This window comes from Helicoverpa armigera, chromosome 1 (genome assembly GCF_030705265.1).
Source record: "Helicoverpa armigera isolate CAAS_96S chromosome 1, ASM3070526v1, whole genome shotgun sequence".
NCBI lineage: Eukaryota > Metazoa > Arthropoda > Insecta > Lepidoptera > Noctuidae > Helicoverpa > Helicoverpa armigera.
The window spans coordinates 9,278,287-9,302,882 of NC_087120.1; the positions used below are offsets into that span (position 1 = coordinate 9,278,287).

The window sequence follows — 24,596 nt, forward strand, 5'->3', positions numbered from 1 at the left end:
CACCTAAACCGAACATTCGTAGTATTCAGCACAGAATGGTCAAGTTTTGTTCAACGAGCATGCTAAGGAACACAGGACTTATTTAGCCCGTAAAAGACTGACAAACCCTTCACCTCAATCCACAGTAGGGACCAAATAGATGATTTACTAGTCTTCAGCTGAACCTTTTGCGAAGTGTGTTTGAGGTCGCTTTCCCGGCAGCTTAGTACCTCATTTTGCAGAGAGCGACTTTCTATCTGACTACCTCAACTCACTCTGGCAGCCTGATTAGACTGTTTGTTGGACTTTCTAGCTTCTGCCTAGGTGACGACTGAAGCAAGATAATGATTTCATATTAGTGGTATTTATTTATTATTCTTTATTTAATATCCATTATTAGTAACATAGTTTAAGCTGAGTTGATAAAAAATGAATAAGTATTTTCATTTTCTTAACATGAACTCTGCTGTGTAAGGTTTTGGTGTAGCCAATATACCAATCAACGGTACATCCGACGGAACGGTGCCATTGCTGACGTATATCCTGTACTTCTGAAGTATACCGACGAAGGTAATGAATATGAATGACTTTGCTAAAGAGTCCCCAGGGCAGCGTCTACGACCTGAAACATTTTATTATTGGTACAAATTAATAAAACTATGATCCCAAAATATAAATTGATATAGGAACTCTATAAGAACGCACACGTCAGAGTTTTTGTGGGGCAGACAATCAGTCCCTTTTGAGGGTTCCGTACCCGAAGGGTAAAGCGGGACCCTATTGTTTTCGCTCCTCTGTCCGTCCGTTCGTCCGTCCGTCCGTCCGTCTGACACCAGGCTGTATCTCATGAATATCTCATGAATATCCGTGATAGTTAGAGAGTTGAAATTTTCACAGATGATGTATTTCTGTTGCCGCTATAACAACAAATACTGAAAACTAGAATAAAATAAATATTTCGGGGGGCTCCCATACAACAAACGTGATTTTTTTGCTCGTTTTTGCTCCATATCCATAAATATATATAGAATATTAGTTTGGATGGTACGGAACCCTATGTGTGCGAGTCCGACTCGCACTGGGCCGGTTTTGTTTATAGGTCGTTCTGTCTAGAATTTTTCGTCCGAATCTTTTGAATATTAAGGATAGCCAACAATGCAAAATGATTTTTCTACAACAAATCAACTATTTGTGTCAGATAATGCGTGAAAAAATAGTAGCATTTCATTTTTCTAATTCCCAAACTACTGATGTTAACTGATGCAGCATTACCTTCAAAGCTAATTTATAAAAAAAGTCCAGTAAATACTAAAATTTATAAACCTACCCAAGCCAAAAGTGTAGATGTGTTCGGAATTTTTCAGCATACCGCTTTCGTCAATGAACCTTTCAGGTTTGAATTCATGCGGTTCGTCCCACAACTCAGGATCAAAATAAATATCTCCCAGCGACATGAGTACTGTAGAACCTTTCGGTATTAAGTAGCCATCTATCGAGGTATCCTGTTGTAGCAATCTCGGTCCAGCCATAGGAACTACTGGATAATATCTCTGTACTTCTTGGAGAAACGCAGACGTGTAAATAAGCCTGAAACAGATTGTGTTTATTTATGAAATACTGATGAAATAGAAGATTAATTATTCACTAATTTGTCATTAGAGCGCTTTTACACTAGTTGAACGTACAAGTCACGTTGCAGATTACCAAAAGAATTTACCGTAAAGGCGGGTTACTTTGACCCTAGGGCATAACTTTGGCCCAAATCGAGAAAATGTTAGAACTGTCCGCTGTGTCGCGACCATACAACCGAACGTCGTAGATCCTTCGGTAACTAATAGATGGCGATATAGACGTGTACTTGTGGAACTTTTTTACCGACTCAACTGCACGTCGCTACATGTTCGCGCCATTTGAAATTTTGACACTAACACCGGCGTATTTTTCTGCTGCAAACTTTGATGTGTATTGCTGAATTTTGGTAAGTTTTGCAATTGGATTATTATTTATTTTCTTAGGCATGTATATAGGAGTATGGCAATTGTTTTTTAAAGACGATTTACTTGTGTGTTGGGACTTAAATTACAGATCTAGAAAACCGGTATACATTGACCGCCTTTTCGGGTAACTTTGGACCTGCGGGCCAAAGTAGCTTCTCGTGGAGCTTCACGTCCTCGACTTGATAACCTGGAACTCACGCAAATATTCAAGGCAAGTGTTATCAGTATCCGAGGAAGGAGCCTTTATAACATGCAAGAAAAGAGGTAAGACGTACTGGCGGTGGCCCGCGATTAAAGATGAACAGCTTTATAGTTGGGACCATATAGTACGTAAGATCACCTCCTAAATTTGAAAAAAAAGGGTTCTTCCTCTGTTCCTGAAATGAATGAGTGACAAGAAAAGGTTTTTCAGTAATGTTTGTAATATTAGATTAGATGCTACTTGTAAACGTTGATTCTCATACCTACATTGACTGAAATTGTAATTTTATAAGAATGAAAAGTAAAATATGTCTCCGAAGGTTACCTAATTAATCTAAGATCGTTACGTTAAAGCCGTTTAACATAATATTATTTTAAGTTTTGAAAGTTTGTTAAATTTTTTGAGATATTCTGTAGTGTAAATTTTTTTGAAATATATAAAGGTGATTTAACCTCGTGTTTTAATATTTTGGATTTTTTTTCTTACATTAAACCTCTCCTGGATATTCAATCTTACCGCCCTTGGTGGTTTATTTGGCCCCTGATAGCTGCAAGTGCGATTTTTCACCAATAAAGTTTATGGGATTAAAGTAACCCTTTCCTAAGAATAACTTTGGCCCAAAACTTTTAATAAAAAAAAAACAAGTTACGCTTATCATATTTCTAAAATACACTTCGCATCTTGTTGATTATATCCTTGAGCTTCTTTATAACTTTTAAGAACACTAAAAAGACAATACCGATACAAACTACAGATAAAATTCATAAATTATTCGAAAAAAATAGCCAAAGTAACCCGCCTCTACGGTATATAAAATGTATTTTTTTTTTCGTTAACAATAGATTACCAAAAAATAATATCAACTTTCAAGTTACGTAATTGTGCTAAAATATTCCACACTGCGCTCACCAATAGGCGTGCCCAGCGCGGTGAGTAAAGGCAAATTCAGCTTCTGTCCAGCAGAGGACTCAAGGAAACAATAACTTGTTTGCAGTACTGTTTCGAAACAAATATGTACAAAATTAATCCAAATTACTACTTCCCGAATTCAAGTTGTTCACGTCTGCGCTTCTAACTTTAGATTAGCAGTTAGAAGCATTGGATATAAAAAATACACTGACAAGTACTTATTGCCGACTTAAATGGATATTTTTAGTTACTATCTACTTATATCGGGTGTGTCGTACCTAATCAAATTAAATTAAATATGTTAATATACTGGTTAATATATGGCGATAAGCACAGAGAAAAAATTAAATACGTAAAAAAAAAGAATTTTTCAAACAAAGTAAATAGTGCGAAAATTAGAACACCGTATTGGCTATGTACGCGAACGCGACATTGGCGGCGTGTAGCGTTTACAACATTTGCGGAAGCTGTCAAGTAATAACAATGTAAACATTATAATTTTCTTTGCAAATATAAATAAAACCAAAGATTAAAATAGTATTTTTGACATTATTTAAGTGAAATGTATTCAATAGCTTTACTGTAAAATGAATATAATAATAAAAACCGGGTTTGAACTATTACACATAACATTAGTTTCCAACCACAAACTGACACAAAAGGCAATATATTAGTATTAGCCGAACATGTAAGAAATGTGGAAGAACTGCGACATGACGGCCAGAGCTCCTTAATACGAGCCCACGTAATTCGTCAGACATCTGTGACACAAACACCATACAAAACCAGTTTAAACGTAAGTACCTAATGTTTATGTGATGCCAGAATGCTATTACATGTAAGTCATTTCCAATTAACTAATTGTAAGCTTCTTATCTTTCTTATTATTTTTTAAAGATCAATGGTTCTCGTGTAGTCACTGATGTAAAATGTGACTATGTCTATAATCAGAGCGGCAAGTGCAAGCATGTTAGTGCTTTGATATCAGGAAGGGCACAGGAAAAAAAGGAGCTCATCAACATTCTCATTGTTTCGAGTAATTAAAGGATTAAACCTAAAATTTCAATTTCTACACTTACACCTATACTGGAAATTGATTTGTACATTATATAAAAAAGGAACAATGTATATTTAACCTAATAGGTTATTATTTTATTACATTGGGTTGCTAAATTTAAAATAGTTTGCCTTTTAATTGCCTAACTCCTTAATGTAACTGGAAAGAAGGTGCTCATTGTCACAATGATCTCCTTTTTACATTTTACAACTAAAATGGTGATCATAAACAAACCTATAATCTATTTTTTCTATTTACACATTAATGAAATGAAACACGTTAATTGGCATGAAATTTTATTTGTGGGGTAAATTTGTGTAGTACATAATACTTTCAGGGGAACAAAACTTTTTTAAGTCCTGAAGGTCACTATATTTTTCAGCAGAAACTGGCAATTTGTCTGTATACAACCTTCCAGGCAAAATGAATTCGTTGTGTTTTAGAGTGTTCATCTCACTGGTTTTCTTTTTTCTTCCACTTATGCAAGCAGACTCCCAGGGCCCATTATAAGTAGAGCGGAAGCCTATTTTGGTACTCAACTTGTCAATTTTGAGAACTTTTATAGGGCGCGAAGGGAAACATGACTTTTTAGCATAAATTGTGTCCAAATGGCTAGTCCATGATCTGAAATAAGATGTGTCCACCTCTATGACTTCAAATGGACTCGGCTTACAGCGGGCATTTTGGAAAATTTCAGTCCAATCCGATGGAAGTTCTGCTCTGGTCTTAGATCTCACCAAACCCATATTTTTATCACACTCCATATACGAGTGGCCTCTCACTGGAAACGTCATAGTAATTTTTTCCAACTTTTTCTCTTTATGTACTAAGTGATGCAAGAAACGGAACATAGTAAAATTTTTATTTTGCCCTCCACAAGAGTCACAAAATATTTGAAGGTGAGTTGTTGTAGGCTTCATGTAGTTATAGACGAAGTGATGGACAAGTGAGCATACATCATCGCTTCCTTTTTTACCTTCCGTTTCTGGATATAGGTAAAAGATGCTTTGTGATGAAGATAATATATGCACATTGAAAGCATACACTGATAGCTGTCGTTTATAATAAGTATCGTTTGTTTGTATGTTAGGAGCACAAAGATTTTTACCATAGTCAAAACATATTGCCTCCATTGAACTGCCTGCTTCTCTACTTTGCAACCTCGCCATCCGTTTTCTGTAGTAAAAAGTGCTCGCTTGTAGCTTATGTAATTTATTTTGATTAAAAAGATTCAAAATATTCTTATCCAATGTGGACTTGGCAATTGTGTCAGTGCATGTCTTCTTCTTAGCCTCCAATGCTTTTGTTTTTGCAATGAACTCATCACAAATGCTGCATGTATCTGTACGAGGATAGCCAAAAGCAATGTTAAAATCAGTGCAAAAAATATTTCTGTAGGTTTCATAAGATACAGACACACCTTCATTATCTTGAAGAAACATTGCATGCATTTTTTTTACATTCAAGTCTTCAGGCAAATATGTTTTATTAGTATCATGTAGACTGTAATGACTGGAACGACCTAGAACCAAATATAAAAAAGTGGTAAGTATCATTATTTATAAAAAAATACAGAAAACATAATAACAACATAGTTTTATAAAATGATACACTACCTTTAAATGAATTAATATGCCCTCTAATTAAACTTTTGACATCATCATTGAGTTTTACATGATTATTATGTTTTCCTCTCTTATCAACTGGAGCACATCCAGTTTTCTTCAAACTTGCTACTAAATATTCAACTTTTTTTCTTGATATTCCATGTATCGACATAAAAGCCTTCTTGCATATAATTATTTCTTTTATTTCCGAATCAATCATAGCAAGTACTCTGTACTTGTATACAGCATCATAGTGTAATACTCCTTCTTTCTTGGAACGCCTATTAACTGGGAGAACGGAGATCAATCCACTTAAATAGCTGTTTTGGGCATCATGTGATGCTAGTAAATTAAAATTCTGGAGAATCTGGGTCCTTGCTTCTGCAGGAATCCTAATGAAACATCCCAATTTGCAACCACAGGCTGGACCGGGTTCATGACTCGATAATTTTAACTTTTTTTAACACTTCAGACATCCGACCGTGTGACTTCCTCTTTTTTGTAGTTTTATAAACATAGTTTTCATCACAATCACTACTATTCTTGTCCATTTTGGTATAAACTAGCAAAACATTAATGCACAATCTTTGACAATAAAACATTAATTCAAAATTTCTGGAGGGAAGCCTAACTGACAGCTGTCACTTGTATGGCAAAAAAAAAATGATGGCCGACTATGAGCGCGTTCTTTGTTACAACCGCTGCGATCAGCCTGTTCTAGCGTGGTTTCATAGATAATGAGCACCTTTTTACTTGGTATAGAATGTAATGAGCGCGTTTTATTCTAAAGTAGATTTTTTTTCAATGAACTTTACGCAAAATCAGCCCCTTTTATCATGTTTAAAATAAAGTGCTCTGATTGGCCATAGAAAAACGAAGTAAATGGTACGGTTAATTCAAAAAAGGTAAAATTGTCAATGAGCTCTTTTTTTTCCTGTGCCCTTCCTATGTTAACAACACCACCAACTTGTCAAAGACCAGTAATGAACAACAGTGGGGCAAACCTAGTATTCGGCAATTTGTTCAAAATAAATATTCTAAAGGAAAGTACTTCGAAGATATAAAATTTATATTTGCTATTGAGGCCGTTATTTTTGCAGTTAACAACGCAACAACAGTCATGGCCCATTTCTTTGCTTTGATTTTGTACTGCAATCAACACATTTGACAGCTGATCATCCGCATTTGTTTCCAATTTCTGCCGTGTTGTGCGCTGCGGTCGTTATCTGTCCGCCACTACTCGCTTTGCACATAGCCAATAACAGTCAGTCATTACAAACAACTGAAATTCTCCCTTGAAAACTGGCAGGTGTGAACTGGTCACAACTTTATATACTCCTAACTTTATCTCTGCTTTACACATGATTTTGTAAATTATGAAAACGAAATACTACTTCTGTAGCTAAACCACTGAATGGATTAGGTTATTTATTTTTTTTACAATTCGCCATAGAATATCATAAATTATATGTGATTAGGTACAACACACCCGATGTAGTACAGATTCAGAACACTTGCCTTTCACTATCACTCCAGCAAGGTGTCCTGTCACCTATAACAGTGTCTATTTCTTCAAAAATCTTCTGTTGTATTTCCTGGGATTTTATGGCCCTGAGAAGAGCGAAACCGAGAACGTTACTACTTGTTTGTGAACCCGCAATAAGAAAATCCAAACATACTATTTTCAATTGTTGCTCTGAAAAAAACAAATGAAATCATTTATTTCAGTTTAAAATTGTGTCCCAAACTACAAGTTTATATATGTACATATTTATATGCAGGCTATATTTTGACCGATACGGTCGGATACAAGAAGAAGATACCGGGACAAGAGTAAAACTGCGAGATTTTAAAAATCTGAAAGATAGAGTTATTTGGCTCGTCGCGCAATGGCTACAGCCCAGAAACTTTAGATCCGTTTTATATGGAATTGATTCACCGGTGTCTGTGGCTGGAAGTCGCTATTTTTTCTGCTGATTTCTTCGATAGTTAGCAGCGGCCATGAAACGCTTGTTCGTGGCCCGTTTACTTATATCGCTTTTTTTATTTTTGTGAAACATACTGAACGAGCATTGCGGTTAAATTATCGCATATTATAGGATCCACACCGGGGGTCCCCTAATAGAAAACTGAATTTGTTGTTTAATCAACGCAGATGAAAACGATGTTAACGAAATCAAAGTTAAAGACAAAGTAACTTGCCTGTAAAGGTCGGGTTTTTATTTGCGTTCATCTCATCTAAGAACGTATAAATAAAGTCTTTGCCTTCCACTTTATTATTTTTATGTTTTTCAATAGCCTCCTGAAAAAGATGAGATAAAAAAGAAATTACCAGACAGTAAACACGGCCCATATGTCAAACAAAATAATAGTAGGGGAGGCCTAGAAGGGATTTTGGGATTTACTCAAGCGCGGCAGATTAGTATATAGGGAGGTACCTATTACCCCATTTAACACCTCCACCAAATATAAGCCCTGTATATGCAGCCGCGCGTCTAGAATAAAGGATCAGATTAGTAAAAAAAATATTATCATCTGACATTCTCCAGCGCGTCAGATTAAGATAGGGTAAGTTAGTTATATGCTAAAAAGTGTATATTCCACTAATCTGACAATTTGCGATTGACGATAAGAAGTAGGAAGGTTACAAACTTGTAAAAAAAAACGTCATCTTGACTTTCTCGAGCGCGGCTATTTTTTTTTTTTTTTTGAGGGGAGTAATTCAACGTTCACGAAAAATATAAAATCTGACGATTCCCGTAAGCCGAAGTAAGGAAAATTAATCGATAAAGTTTAAAGCGTGCAGCTACGTGATGCCGGTATTCTCCTCCCAAGTTTCTATTCCTCTCTCTCTTTTTTCAATTCAATTCATTTGCAATAAGTGTTAGTACGTTTTGGGTCTTAAATAATCTACACTAATATTATAAAGCTGAAGAGTTTTTTTGTTTTAACTCACTAATCTCAGGAAGTTACTGGTCATGGTATGCAGATATATTGTTTTTAACGAAGACGATTCATTTTATTGGATACTTTCGTTAAATACGTGTGCCTTCCAGTTGCATTGTTTGTCTATCGTGATACCGAGAAATGCCGTTTCGTATACTTCGCCTTTTTTATACAGGTCGTGGTGGCCTAGTCATCCGGTTAACATTGGCTCTACTCTGCATAACGTGGTTCACAAATTACGCGCGTAGTGTTAGTTTTACCCACTAGGCCACCACGACTTAAATAATGATTATAACAAAATTAAAAAAACATCGACATTGGTGTTAATTTTTCAAAGAAAATTCTAAAAAAACTCTAATGAACAAAGCTGTCATAGTAAATGTTATTCTAGTTGAAAAGACCTATCCAACGATGTATTTGACTTTGCTATTGGTGGGGTTTATCATTACGCCCAATATCCAGTTGGTACAGTATAAGGTTGAAATGCAAAATTATAGTAACAATTATGAACCCTAACGGGCACAGCAAGTAGTACTTAGAAGACATACTCGTAGTAGCACTTAGATATTCCTTTAAAAACTTGAGATATCAATGAATTATTTAGTTTTAACTTTTACACACTTTTTGATCTATATCTCAGGACGGGCAAACGTCAACAAAGCTGTCATATTGAAGGTTGTTCTAGATAAAAAGGCCTATACAATGATATATTGTATGACATTGCTATTGGTGGAGTGTACCAGGTTCCGTCTATTTGTGTCCATTGTCCTTTATGTTTTTCATACTTATTTGCTTATAAATAAAAGTTTTGTACTTTAAAGAATACATACTGGTTTATTTACTTGCAATTTTTTCAGTTCTTCAATTTGTTAAAAGGTTTGCAAAAAAACTCCATTGTCAGATTAAGCGAATTCCTCCAGATAATCGTCAGATTATAAGATGATTACGTTAAGGGTACATAAATGAACCATATATATCTTAATCTGACGCGCTCGAGTATTTCAAAATGGCAATTTTTTTTTGCAATTTCAAATAATGGCCACGAGTTCAGGTCACGTCTAAATCGTCAGATTATTGCATAAGAGCCTTCGTTTTGGTTCCCTTAACACCCCTTTTGATAAGCTGACGCGCTCGATAAAATTATTTTTTTTCCCATTTTTAACCCTTACCTACTACCACCCCCACCATGGAAACAGTCAGATTAATATACGTATGTTTTCAAAATGACGTAGGACGTGCATGCTATTAATATCTGACGCGCTCCAGTATGTCCATGTAACTGTTTTTTTTTACATTTTTGAAAGTTTATAGCCGCTCCACCCACCGATGAAAGTGTGTGTATGTCAGGACATTTTTTTCTTCTTATCATCTAAGCTTCGCAATCTAATAGGTCTCATTGACGCTCGAGTCACTCCCGATTTAGCGCCCTTGCCTCCCCTACTATAATATTGACTATCTATAGTTGACAGAATAATAAATAGTCCATCAAAAATAATAATATGATTACCTCAATAATCTCTGAGATATCTTGATTTAACTTAATTATGAGTGAATATCCACTTAATTTAGGTACAAAAAATCTGCACCAAGGTATTTGATTTAACATGCCTCCAGCAACTGAAAAAACCTTTCCTCGTTGCCGAAACAGATCTAATAAACGCTTCAGTTTATCTTCTTCTATCCGTTCCCCTGAAAAGTTTTAACATTTTATTTAAATAGTGTTCAAAATATATAACCGGTCAGGAATTCCGTAACATTACCTATACAAATCAAGACTATTGTTGTAGGTTTATTAAAGGTTTTTAAACTTTCGCAATTAGTACATACATACACAACATATTCAGTCAAATTCAGAAAGAATTTGAAAAGGTTGTTGTGTGAAATTGGGGAGGATAAGGATAATAAATTATAAACAAACTGTTTTTTTCTTACCTGCCACATATTTCCATAAAACATTTACAACAGATTCACTGAGTAAATTAACTAAATTTATTGGTTTCCTATTATATTCTTCTATATATTTCAGTATGCGAGACAGTTCATTTTGTATTTCCCTTTCCATCACTGTTTTACCATAACCGACGTGTTTCAAGTTTTTCACAGCAAACTGTCTGTGTTGCTTCCATACTTCACCATTAGCAAAAGTTATACCTGGAACATTTGACCGAACACATAAACATACACGTACGTATGTCGTATACGTTACATAAATTGTTTTATTATTATTTAATGTTACTGCTGTTGGTCCTCCAAATAATAAATAAATAAATAAGTATGCGTAAACTGTACGAAGTATGAACTATCGTCTCAAACATCACTGAGTTAATTCTTACCCATATTCTTATTTCCAAGGCATCTTAATTGTGAAAAGAAATTATGTGGTCTAGCATCAAACTCTTTGTCATTAAACACTTGACGAACATTCTTCTCGCCAAACACAACTATTACCAGTTCTGTGCTCGTCTTCATGCCCAAGACACTAGTGGAGTACTGTCTAGATAGTTCTAACCATGCTCTCCATTCAGATCCGTACGTTTTTGACATCCTTCGTAAAATTCCGCTGCTACCAATGAATGGATACCATGCTGGACCTGAAAATCAAAGTACATAATTACGAATGCATTTCATAATATTTTAGTTTATTAAGGCGGTTCGTATACAAACATATTGTTATTGATTCCGTAAAAATGAGTATATTTTTGCCGAAGATGAATTATTCATTTATACACACAAATCGTTCCGCACGGTACTTTTACTTTTGATTTTCGTCGCGTGATAATATTTAGTTACTCATCTCGGTGGATTTTCTTCGCGTAACCGGATAAAATATAGCCTGACACAGACTGGATATAGTGAAAGCAGATCAACCAAGTTACCAGGGATAATGAAACTTCAAAGAACTTCAACTTCTTAAACATATGACAATAACGGTAAAACCATAAAGTAATAAAAAAATATGAATAGATACATATGTATTTGAAGTTTTTTGTTTTTATAAAGTTATAGAAAAATTTAAGTAATGTAAGTAATTTTACAGAAAAGAATATGAAAGTATAAAAAGTTAGGTATACTTTTACCTATTATTTAACTACCTAGGTTTAGGTTCACTTAAATCAGTTTACTTTAAACTATTGAACATTGTGGCAATAACATAAAAGCAATAATTGTTTTTATTCCTCATCAAACAGTGCCAGTTTCATCAATGAGATCAATTGACTGACTACTTCAACCGAGGCGTGACAAGTGTTGTAAATAATAAGAACAAACATAGCAGAACCAGAACCGTAGTCACATTAATACGTCCGTGGTAATTTATAAGTAAAATATATGGCATGGGTACCTAACTGTCAGTGATAGACTCAAAGAACACAAATTTTACAATTGGTTTCTATGGCAGCCTTTTATACAGATGAGGAATCACATGGTCATGTTGGGACAGAAACCCAGCAAACTTTATATTTTTATTTGTTAGTTAAAATATTAAAGCGCAATGAGATACTGTTATTTCTAAGTAAATTACAATGAAACCAGTGGAAGTGTAACGTCATCGGGATCACAATGGTACATTAAGGTAGTGTTACAAATGCACAATACCTACTCGTGCCTATTTAATAGTGTCCTTCCATGAATGATAGCGTCAAGTTACTGATGTTTGATTGCGATTGCATGCTGAATACTGATGAGAAACCCGAGTTTATGAATTGTTTAGTGTCAATCAAACGTCCGATGATAACTTTATTCATATGGCGACAGGTACTAATTTAAATAATTATTTTTAATTCACACAATTACAAATAATAATTTTAAATAAGCCCACAACTAGTTCAGTAGTTTAGTTAAAACTACTTTAGTAGTTAGTTAACTTCAAAACAACGTGGAGAGATGTAGTGGCAAGAGACATGATGGAATGCCGGTTGTATAACCTACTCTTTTGTAACAATTATAATCATTTTTTTTTATATATTATAATGATATTAATTAATTAAATACAAGTACAATCACACATTATACAACGGTGAATTTAACCACCTCAGGCGTTTCTACCTTTTGGTGGTAAGTACATTTATAATAAGGACCTATTAGTAGGAAGTAAAAATGAAGAACTGCTCGACCGATTTTGTGCAAACTCCAAAAAAATCATCTACTGAATAGTAGGAAGAAAGGCTAAACATTTGGTTTAGATAGATGTGCCCGTTCTTGACTTATAAATTACAACTAAAAGTGACATTGATTTTTATAGACATGGATATAAAATTATGCAATAATACATGCGACATTTTGTGACATTTTGCATGGGTTAGCTATGTTTTTGGATATAATTTATGTTTTTGTTTTTTGATACTTTTGTAACACGTTATACAGCAGGACAACAAGTTTTATTTCAATGACTAAAGTGAAAATAAGAATAAAAAGAGCAAATGTACCATGAACTTTTTAAATGTTGCATATAGTCATTTTGCTGACTGAATACTCTTCAATCCCAAAGAAGTATGTTATCGTGAAACAGTCAATACAAAAATAGATAACTATTTTTATATGGTCTTCTAACAAAGAGTGTCAAATTATTTTTACAAATGAAATAGAGACAGGCATGACTCATAAATAGATAACATTCAAAATGCGATCTGCACCTTCAGCTGATGTTAAAGCTATGCTTAGTGATAACACCAAGTAAAAACGAACTGCCTCTAGATTGTCGCACCCCGAGGCTAAGGCGTCAGCTAGGTATAATTTAAAACATTTTGTTGACAGATTAGACTGATTACTTAAGCCAATTACAATCAACAATTATATTAAGGGGTTTTTAAATCATCCTTTTTTCTTTTCGTTTCTCAACTATGTTGCAAATTTATTCCTTATTTAATTTCCCTCTCTGCACTGGTAGCATTACAAGTTTACCCATTAACAAAACCTAAATGCCATTTTTTTATTTTCAAGCTTGTCGTATTCTATACTATCTAGACATAAAATACTAATAAGGAGTCTGTGCCCTGTGCCCATAGATTTCACCCCATTTCAAATTGGGGTTTTATATGTACCATTTATTTAGTTCAAACTTGACTAAACTATTTACTAAATCCAGTTCTCATACAAGAAGTTTCACAGATGTTTATGTTGGATGTTAACAGGTATATGAATAAGCAATCGACAAAAATGTAAATAATATTTTTTACGGCTATAAATTCCGAATGACCATTATAAAAAAAACTATATAAAAACACCATACTAGTTAATGAAAATAAAACAACACCAAAACTTACCAGGCGGAAACTTCTTTGGCTTTATGGTGGATATAAACGCATATAAAATCAGGGTGACCAAGAACAGTAGTAAAAACGTGGGGATCATTTTGAATGATCTATATTTTTAGTGAACACAATGTACAAAACGCTCGTGGTATAAATATCCACTGGCCTACTCGGCAGCCGAAACGCAACTGTACAACGCCGTCGATGAGTGTCAATTTTCGTTCGAAGGATTTACGATAGACTATGTCCTTTAAGCGGGTTCACAATTTCATTCCATTCATAGCATAGGGAGCGCTACGCGAGAATGGGACAATTAATAGCTACCTATTTTTTAATATTTTAAATGCATTTGTTAATAGTTTCTGCCGGCGGCTTCGTACGAGTACTATTACGATTTCGTGCAAAGACGAATATAAAAAAAGGAAAAAAAAATGATTTCAAAATGGACACCTGTCCTACCGCGGTGCTGAATGATAATATTTTGCAGTACTCTATTCTTATAAAACTATCATGTAGATGTACCGGTCAATTTTGTTGTAAATAAATTTCTTCTAATGAATATCGATTGTCTGGATAGGTTTTACTAAATAAATGTATTTATTTTCATCATCAAGATCACCAGTTTCCATCATATTAGGTGTATCACCCTCATCATAACACCTCATCGTCACCATAGCAATCATCACCCTCATCGTCGTCGCCAATGTAATCACCACCCTGATTATTTCTTGTCACATGACCTTCCATCATCATCACCTAAAATGAAGGTACGTTTTGAATTTTTGTAGCCTACTGCCACTGCATAAAGTCGGAAGTAGCTGCATTACTGTTTTGTTTGTAGGGGAGATATTCCTAAAACGGGTACCCGTCCTAATTCGTATACTAGATCTTAGTGTGAACCTGTGAGTGTAGAGTGGCGCACTACCCCCTCGCCGATCACGGTCAGCCGGCTCGCTCGCCTGGAGCGAGCGTGTTGGAGGTAACACGTAAAAAAAGTTTTTTGCTCAATTTACTAAAAAAAAATCGGATTATGCTAGTCAAATATGGTGCAAGATATGGTTTTCGTAGTTTTGTATTATCATTTTGCATCTTATATACTTATTAATTGTGAATATTAAGGGGTCTCCTTATTTACTATTTTAAGATTAGGGTAGTTGTAATTTAAAACGTGCTTTTGGACAAAACGGGTAAGGGCATAACGGGTGACTACCCGCTTTGCCCGGGAACAATTTATGTATGTATAGCTGAACAGTGCCGTTATTTGTCTGACTAAAATGAAAAAAATACCTAATTAGTTTTTTTTTTTGTTTTTTAATCAAGATGGTGAATAAATAATAAATAAAAGAATAAAAGAAAAACTTTAAATGCTTCGTGGGATGTGGAAGTTATGAAATTGGATCGCAACCTCTTGACGAAGCTATAGTCCACCTCATGCTCCAACACCAGTAGGCCAGTATATTGAAGAACTTTTACACCATGCAAGACTATAACGGCAGAAGCACAAATTCTTAAGGATTTTATAACACCATGCAAGACTCCATCACAAAGTACAGTCCTTCATCCTGAGAATCATCATATAACACCAATAGAAATAGGGTCACTTCATTAGTTGATGCCACGGAAAACTAATCGAAGACAAAAGCCACAGAGAGCTAAAGTATTGACAAACACGCCAGTAAAACAGGAACAGCGTAATAAAAAATTAAAGAAAAAGAGGCAACTACTAAAACCAACAGCAAAGAGAAGAAAAGCATTTAATTGAGTAAAAACGTGATCTAGACAGATTAAAATAAGAAGACTGATTAAGATGACCCCCCGAGGGCAAAGCGGGTATTTCGAAGGAGTTTATTTTTTTTCCGAATATTGAAGAAGATTACTAAGACTGTTTTATTTTTTCCAAAGCTTATTATATAAACCAAACTATGAGCACAAATACAAGTCGTATGTAATGTTCTTGGTTATTTTATTTAACATTCTTGCGTTTTCTTTACAGGCGAACCTTCGGGTATTATCCATACCCACTAAGTTCCTCTTAGGATGTTTAGGATATAATATGTTGACAGCGAGGCGAGCATGTGACCAGGTAGGTGTTATGATTAAAATTTGCAAAGGTCTGATCGATGCATCTGATATCCATAATGAGCTGGTTCGACTGTGCACACCGGATGATTACCTCCGCTGCAGAAAGCATCGTCTGCTGGACGTGCCTTCATGTCGGACCGCAGCCCGTGCTGCGTCTCCCGTACCGCGTGTTGAACACAATAAATAAGCTTGTGGAAGCCAACCCGGACTGCGATCTTTTTGAGGACAAAACCCACTTAATGTCTTTGTGTTTAAAATTTTGCGAAAGTTATACCATTTAATTGTTACTTGGTTATTCTAAAGTTTTATTTCATGTTTATTATATGTCTAATATTAAGTTTTCTTTGCAATGTCTGAATTAAATAGTATTTACCTAATTGTTACTTAATTATTGTAAAGTTTTATGTTGTTTCATGTTATTTGTAATTTTTTTTTGTAGTATCTTTTTTTTTCTCAATTTTCTTTATTTTTAAGTTTCCTTTGTAAACTTCTCCGATTTATGTAACTGACTTTTGAAGTCGTGTAAATCAAACAAATAAATAAAACATCTCCCTATGACACTCCCACTATGAAATTGATTTTATCACTAAGAACTCAAGACGTACCTTTATAATCATCACCCTCATCAACATCACCATCTCTATTAACATCGTCGCCTTTATTTCATTATCATAGCCATCATCATCGCCATTGTAATCATCACCCTTATCATTATCATATTCACTAGCCTCAACATAACCAGATCTACATTACTATCAACACCACCACAACGTCATCACCAGCTCATCACCACCATCATCGTCTCACAGTACCTACATGTATGCTGAACAAAAAAGATCTTCACTATCTATCGCGCCATTCAGACAACGTAATTAGCGTGAGCAACTGACTTGCGTGTGTTGTTGTGATATTTTACTACTAGAATTCATTAAATTAATTAATCATTTCATAGAGTGGAGCCGATATTAATAAAACAAGACTATGTTAGTTATAGTCCAACATGCGTACAATTTCTCTACATAGTTTAGTAGGATTATGTGGAGGAATAACAATTCCATGATAGGGAATTAACTTATCCTCCAGTCACCGAATTCTAGACCGATGCACCTAACAGATTTATGTTGCGTTTAAGTGTTTTTAAAAGTCGTTTTTTTTCTGTAAAATGTTTTTATTTGTTCATGTACCTATCAATCTGTCCTGTATATGTAACTGAAACTCATAATATTTCTTCAGTTGTAAAGGTATAACAGATGTTCTTATCTCACCATTAATTATAGTTTATACGTAAATACTAATTATAATTTCTAGTAGCTTCTGCCAGCGACTTCGTCCGCGTTAGATTCGGATTCGGAGAAAGAAGAAATAATAAACATCAGCCTATCCAATTATCTAAATCTATGCCTACCTACTACCGATTTATATTATTCATTTTTTTTTTATACGTAATAATGTAATTTTTTTTTAATAAGCATAAGTGATAGTATTATAAACGTAATAGTAGACAAATATAATCAGAAAGCTTTCGACAGTTAAACGTGTTATTCTGAGCCAACCATAAAAGATAGACATATACTGTCGTAGTATATTTTTTCCATAATTTTAAGGAGAACATTTCCGTCATACATTGTTTCTGTGTAGCTTTAACCATTAACGCTACGAAAGCATAAAAATGGAGTAACTTCTCCCGTTTTCCCAACATTTACCTTCACTGCTCTGCTCCTATTGATCGTAGCGTGATGAAAAGTATCCTATTATAACCTGCCCAGGAGTATGAAGCATCATTGTACTAAGTTTCGTTGAAATCCGTCAAGTAGTTTTTGTTTCCATAACAAACATACAGACAGACAGACAGACAAAAATTTTACTGATTGCATTTTTGGCATCAATATCGATCACTAATCTCCCCCTAATAGTTATTTTGGAAATATATTCAATGTACAGAATTGACCTCTCTACAGATTTATTATACATAAGTATAGATTAACTTATTTAGGCTTAGTAGTACTTAGTAGGGATGTACAAACTTTTATATCTAGTCGCATTTAATTAAGAACTCAGACTGGCATTTACAGAAACATTAATAGGTCATAATAAGTGGATAGAAGTTATATTCGTAAAAACTAGATAGTAACAAGCATGATGATTGTTTTTTTTTCACATGAATGTCACAAAATGTCATTGCAACCTAAATGGGGTTATTCCCGCTCGGTAACACCCTTTCATCAACACTGTTGACGATCGGGAAAAAAAAGTTTCGTTCGTTCACAGTGTTGACGAACGCTACTTATTATTTTAGTGTAAAATGGTTATTATGCACATGATAAGGCCACCTTTATTTTCTAGTTAATTGTGTTTCAAAAAATCTAACATAATCTATTAAAACATTTTAAAAATCCATGACAAGTCTTTCCATATTTTAAAAATAAAAACCAGCGTTCGTCAACACTGTGAACGAACGAAACTTTTTTTTCCCGATCGTCAACAGTGTTGACGAAAGGGTGTTACCGAGCGGGAATAACCCCCTAAATGTAAGAGATATGAAATATGTAGGTACTGATCATTACCTCAGAATAATGTTTCACGATCAACAAATATTTTATGATTTTTTATTCTTGAAATTAAGACAAAATGAAAACCTTTTACTGCATACCTAATTAAACAAGTCATTCTAATACCTGATTGAAGTTTAACTGGTCAAACCCCGATTATAGTTTTTTTTGGTAGTTACTAGTTATTCATTTGTTTATCATAACTGGTTAATAAGAATTTTAAATTATCTGTATAATTAAAAGCAGCAAGACTGACAACGTTATTATATATTGTGTAACATTAGCCGATATTGTGCAATAGATTTATAGCTAAATAATGGTTTGGCCAATGCTGTTCTTGTCTCAGTGTGGACATTTCGATTTTTTGAGGTCGACTTAATGTTACACTATTTTTCGCCCAAAAAGAGATCAAAGTCAAATCATTTTTTTCATTTAAGCCTTTACAAACACTTATGAACGTCAAAAAATATAAATAGGTTTGATTCTAGTTGCCCATTCCGAAAGTAGCTTCCTATGGAGAAGAACGAGCAAAAACTCAACGGTTACTCTTTTAAAAAATAATAGGCATTACAGTTTGTATGTATTGGTATATACAATAATAACATGCATAGATCATGTAGAGTCACAGCTATCAATAAATTGAAGCACCTATCAAAATGAAAAATGTGTTTCCTCCCTTACAAGATAATAGTAATCCAAGCTTTTACAAAAAAAAAAAAGTGGATGAAAAAATGCTTACTCTCTTACAATTAGGTTTGCTGCTATCTTACCGCGCACCATACAGTCACCTTTCTACAGTGTGACTGTATTAGATGCTTCCGTTTCTGCTTAAACGTGGGAAATTACGTTACATCGGCATAGCAACATTTCTTTTAGTGATGAAGCCCATTTTCATTTGGAAGGTTACGCTTACAAACAAAATTGCATATCTTGGGCTACGGATAAGCAGAAACGGAAGCATCTAAGACAGTCAGTCACACAGTAGAAAGGTGACTTGTTTTTTATTGTTGTTGAAAATTGATCTATCCCAGTGGGCACCCAGTATATGGCTGAGCAACCGTTCTTATGGTTAACTATATTGAAAACAAGTATGCCTATATCAGCCAGAGGTGAATTGGTACTGAAGTTTGAAACTAACTAGCTGTGACAAAAAAACATGGTCACAGTCCGATTTACTCCTACCTCTGATTGACCAAATCGGTGGCAATATCTGCTCTAAGCTTACCACCAGCGGTACAACGAAATCTATAAGCACCTACCAATAGGTATTATACACAGAGGCAGTTTGTGAACGGTGACTTTGTGAAGCTGGTAAAGTAATCTTTAGATCAGATAACGTGATTTTTTAAAAAGGGTCTGTACCTTTTAAAAAATCACGTTATCATAGGCAATTTTTTTTCACAAGTACGTAAGTGTTAGTGGTCTCAGAGACTGATAAAAATATCATTATTTGGCTGAAAAACTATTGACGATATACAAATAAAATGTTCTAAGTACATAGTACACAACAAACATAATTTTCCCAAGTAGCAAACTACTTACTTGCTACTCCATCCTAGGAGCACGTATTTTTTACTCCTATAGAAATCCTGTAAACGATAATATAGCCGCATTTGGGCGCAGTTTATTGGACTATTTCGCCATATAGTCGCTTTGTAATAATCCGATAAAGTGCTATTTGATTTTATAATTACCTTATCAAGTGCTTTAACAAAATATATTTTTCCTATAAAAATCCGGTAAATGCATCCAAAAAGAGCAATTGGTCCGCTTATGATCTGGCGCGTGCCGCTACTAGAGGAATTGGTCCTACAGTGATCAGCGTAATATCATTAGTAGATTCATTCAGTTGATCATTCGTTCTTTTTTCGTTAATTCATTGTACTAACCTTGTGCATGACATTGAATCCTCTTTTATTTTCAAAAAATAAGTAAAGTCACATTATAATACCTATGTTTGTCATTATGTAACATTTGCCGTGTGCCGGTTTCGTAAAGAGTGCCTACACAACTTGCGAAAATAGTTTTATTGATGAAATTTTTGACGATAATAAACATATCTTCATAAGCATTCAAAATTTAACATTTTCATTATTTGTTAATTCAGTAATAAATTAATAAATACCTGTCCGACATAGGGTTGAAACACATGCCATTACATTGCATTTATCAGAACCTTTATATGACTTTTTAATCTAAGTTAAGACGCCTACCTATAATATCTTCTATAATATCTTTACCTCTAGCAGCTTTATCTGTGGCATTTATAGGAAGTGCATGTCTTATAGAAGAATTAAACAAGACGTTAACAAGATAAAACAATCTTACTAAATGCGATTATCGGATCAAAAGTCACACTTTGCTAATAACTTTTATAACTTGCATTTATAAGACTGATTCTGACTGACTGCTCTAGTAAGAGTCGTGTAAAATAATCCTATTGACATTTATAAAACTAAACTATAGGGTCGAATGTACTTGTAGTGCAAATCATAGAAGATGCTTTAGCAGGATTAGTAGCTCAGTTAATGCGTCTACTAGATTTCTATAAGACGTGTAATCTTATTAGTCAATTGCTATAGGAGAATTTTGCTAGTTGGGTTGTCATTCGTATGAAAAAAAACTTAACACAAACATGAATATTAGGGTAATAGTTTGTTGCACTCCTTAGACACTGTCTAAAATTAAACAATGTCAATGTGTTAATGCCAATGTCAATAAAAATACTTATTTTTATTTATCTGCGTAACCAAGGCCATACCTTGGTAAATAATATAAATCGTATACATATTAGACGGAAAATTGAACAGTTAAGATTAAATAATAATATAATAGAAGCCATGTCAATATTTAGCCCGGTTTTGTAATGACAGCTATTGCGGATGTAGGCAAATGACGATGACGATACACGATTAAGGACCAAGATAGTGAAAAGCTAGATATTTTACAGACAAGAAACCAAACAAAAACCAACTTTTAAAAACACTGAAAGCAAACAATTCCCATCTAATCTCTATTGACTTCTGAGCAATAAATAAGCCGAGATGCATTTTCGGCGAAATATTGTTTTCGGCCTATGTTCAGCAGTGGACGTCCTATGGCTGAGATGATGATGATGATGATGATTGTTTTCGGGATTTTTTAACCTACGTCGATTTTTAATAACTACGCCGTAATAAAGGTGTTTTATGCACAAATAAAACCTAAAACGATTGGGCTAAGTAGATCACAACTAGGGAACAAACAAGCATTATTTTAAACCAACTACCTAACACTATTAAAACTTTCGTCAAGACTCTTCAACTCTCCTCATGTGCGTGTACCTATCTCATCAATTTCAATACAGTTCCATCTCAGCAATGTTCTTTTTAACTGGCAATATGTATATGATTAGTGCCCTTCCCATATCGCTGACACTATTCTGCCTTCTTTTACATTCAGTCTTTTTTTGTGGAAAGATCGGAAGTCCACCAGATAGGCCATCTTTTAAAACTGCAGTCAGGAAGTTTGTCTTTGAGAAATGGTTAGAAGAACCATCATCATAATCCATTTATTATCTAATTTGCAAAATATGTATGTACGTAATAATACAAATACATAAATGTTTGTCTATTTTATGGATACCTTACCTACGTGTGTGTTAAAGATATCTTATTTAATTACTCATTTATTTTTCAACGTTTTTACTACTTAATTTTTTGTATTGGAAGGATCATAAATAAAATAACAATAAAATCATAATAAAATAACAAAGAAAATGATGAAATGACGTAAAACAAATGTGACCACTCCTGTGCAATGTTGTTTTTGAAGCAAACAATTAATTAGTACAATAATTAGTAGTAAATAAAAATTGTGATTTAAAAAAAATGCTGTGAATGTTCTGTGAAAAACATGCTATCAGATCAGGTGGATTTGCCTTTTCGCTTCAATCGCCCAATTCTTAGCCATAGTCTTTTTTATTAGTATTGAGCAGACAGAAACTTCATATGAAATATTGGAAAACTATATCATATTAGAGATTGATCAATATTTGTCTGTTAATGGAACATGCAATGACTTACTTGCTTATTAGAAAAATACATAGAGTTAGAAAAGAAGCACAAAAACCAACATTATTGATGACATTTCGCAAGCCCAACAGAATGAACAAACAACAAAAATGAACAAACAACAGAAAACAATGCACTTTTACTGTGAATAGATTAGAAATCCACAATATCACATCTAGTTTGGGTACTACTACCATCAGCGCCATCAACAAAAATTTCAAAATAATCAGAAGCCACCTATCCAAGACAGAAATCTACAACATTTTCATGACACTGCATTTTAGCACGAGCCTATAAGCTATACCTATGCCACACCATCAGAATGACCTGCCGACTCATATTTATTATATCTGAGAACTTGAAAATTAACCACAGTTTCAGAGATTCTCCAGCATTCTTTCTACTACAATCAATTGACATGAAGTCATACTTTGAGGTACAACATGCAAAATAAATCCATGCAAAACTTTTGATCAAATCACATAATTTAGTTAGAGTTAGTAAACCTATTCCAACGAGTTACCAGAATAAAAGGAACTACCAACCAAAGGGTGCGAGCCACTTTTCTTGAAACTAGGGGCACAATACAAGAGAATGTAGTTTTCATTCTACATTATTTTTCTTATTTGGTTCATCAACAATGTCAAAACTGTACACTAAACAAAAATGAGGTAGAATGAATTGTCATGTGTATATAATTTTCATTCATATATGACATCAAACCAAAGATTTCTTCAGCCATTTTCTTTGCCAAATGACCACACCTGAAACAAATAAAAAATTTGTAATAATGTGGCATGTCTATAAATTGGATAATACTAGTATCCTACATTCATACACCATTATGTAAGGCATTATGGACTACAAATATAAAAATGTAGACTTTATGACTCGGTTTTATGTTAAGGCTTATAAATTATTATTTAGTGCACACTGACATCATAGCAATCTATGACTGAGCCATGTATTGCAATAGGGCTGTATTCTGTAATTGGGTAGCTGATGCTAATATTATTTGTTAAATCACATCGGCCATATATGATAATATTTGGCTAATGTTGCCAATACAACACTGCAATACTGCATCGTCTGGTATTGTTGGGAATGTTGTCAGCCACTGTGTAGCAGCTACATTTGCCACAAAAATGCAGTCTGTCTAGACATGCCTTTAAATTGCCATAATGATAAGAGTTCTAATTTACATCACTACTAGGTGCTACCTTCAATTGATCACTGGCCAGATTGCATTCATATGTTCCACGGTAACAATGAAGATATTTACATAGAGACACAAAAGATGTAGGGTCCACAGGCATCTGCAAAATCAAACAAAATTATTTTGAATAGGTTGAAATCTCAATTTATCACTCTCAATAACACCAATTTATTTGAATTGAACACTGCTTCCTGAGCCTTGCATTCTATTAGTTCATAACACCCCTCTTTTATCATAGCACTACTTAGGTTCATTTCACTTAGACATCATAAACATCCATTTTATAAAAACAAAAGTCAGTTTGTTTGAACATGAATATTCATGGCAAACAGATTTTTAAGCAAACCGATTATGTTGTCTGTTGATGAGATGTCTGAAATTTTAAATAGTAGAGTCATGTTACGCCGGAGACCAGACACGCCCAGGACGCTACTGTATCACGACATGGGTTTTTTTGAATTTCTAACAAGCTTTAATAATAAATGAAGTATGTTTTGTCATTAATGTAATATTATTTAAGAATACTTACCATACGAAAACAAGATTTTTTTCAAGGGGCTCGCGCGAACCGACATCCACTTTCGTTTGATTGACAGTATTGACATGACATTTGTTGCATGATGTTGCATGTAGAAAATATTTTATAGGACAGAAAAATCAACAAAAAATATATATTTCAGTACCTAATTGCTGCAATTTGCAAAAAAGTTGTATTGAAGATTTTAGCTAAAAATTAAAATAAGGCGATTAT

The 24,596-nt window shown here is 34.1% G+C and overlaps 1 protein-coding gene across 6 annotated transcripts; it reads right to left on the reverse strand.

The window, feature by feature from the left end:
• Window positions 1-327: 327 nt before the first annotated feature.
• LOC110378220 (probable cytochrome P450 305a1) lies at window positions 328-24,504 on the reverse strand. Of its 6 annotated transcripts, none has more exons than XM_049840460.2 (10): window positions 24,375-24,504; window positions 23,850-23,945; window positions 23,353-23,393; window positions 11,031-11,288; window positions 10,630-10,848; window positions 10,205-10,386; window positions 7,954-8,053; window positions 7,270-7,447; window positions 1,307-1,566; window positions 328-601 (listed from the first exon to the last, which is right to left on the reverse strand). In XM_049840460.2, exons 3-10 carry the CDS (start codon window positions 23,369-23,371, stop codon window positions 423-425), a joined length of 1,395 nt encoding a protein of 464 aa, XP_049696417.2. In that variant the 5' UTR covers window positions 23,372-23,393; window positions 23,850-23,945; window positions 24,375-24,504; the 3' UTR covers window positions 328-422. The 6 variants fall into 6 exon arrangements, with proteins under 6 accessions (XP_049696417.2, XP_021193061.3, XP_063890798.1 ...); XM_021337386.3 differs by having other exon boundaries at window positions 23,175-23,393; window positions 24,375-24,503; XM_064034728.1 differs by having other exon boundaries at window positions 23,912-23,945; window positions 24,375-24,435.
• Window positions 24,505-24,596: the final 92 nt, after the last annotated feature.

Excerpts from the sequence above, each read along its gene's own strand:
- LOC110378220 (XM_064034728.1), bottom strand. The coding sequence starts at position 24,420 with ATGTCGGTTCGCGCGAGCCCCTTGAAAAAAATCTTGTTTTCGTATG. Across the intron at positions 23,946-24,374 it reads AAAAATCTTGTTTTCGTATG|ATGCCTGTGGACCCTACATC; the intron begins GTAAGTATTCTT and ends TTGATTTTGCAG. Across the intron at positions 8,054-10,204 it reads ATATCTCAGAGATTATTGAG|GAGGCTATTGAAAAACATAA; the intron begins GTAATCATATTA and ends CATCTTTTTCAG.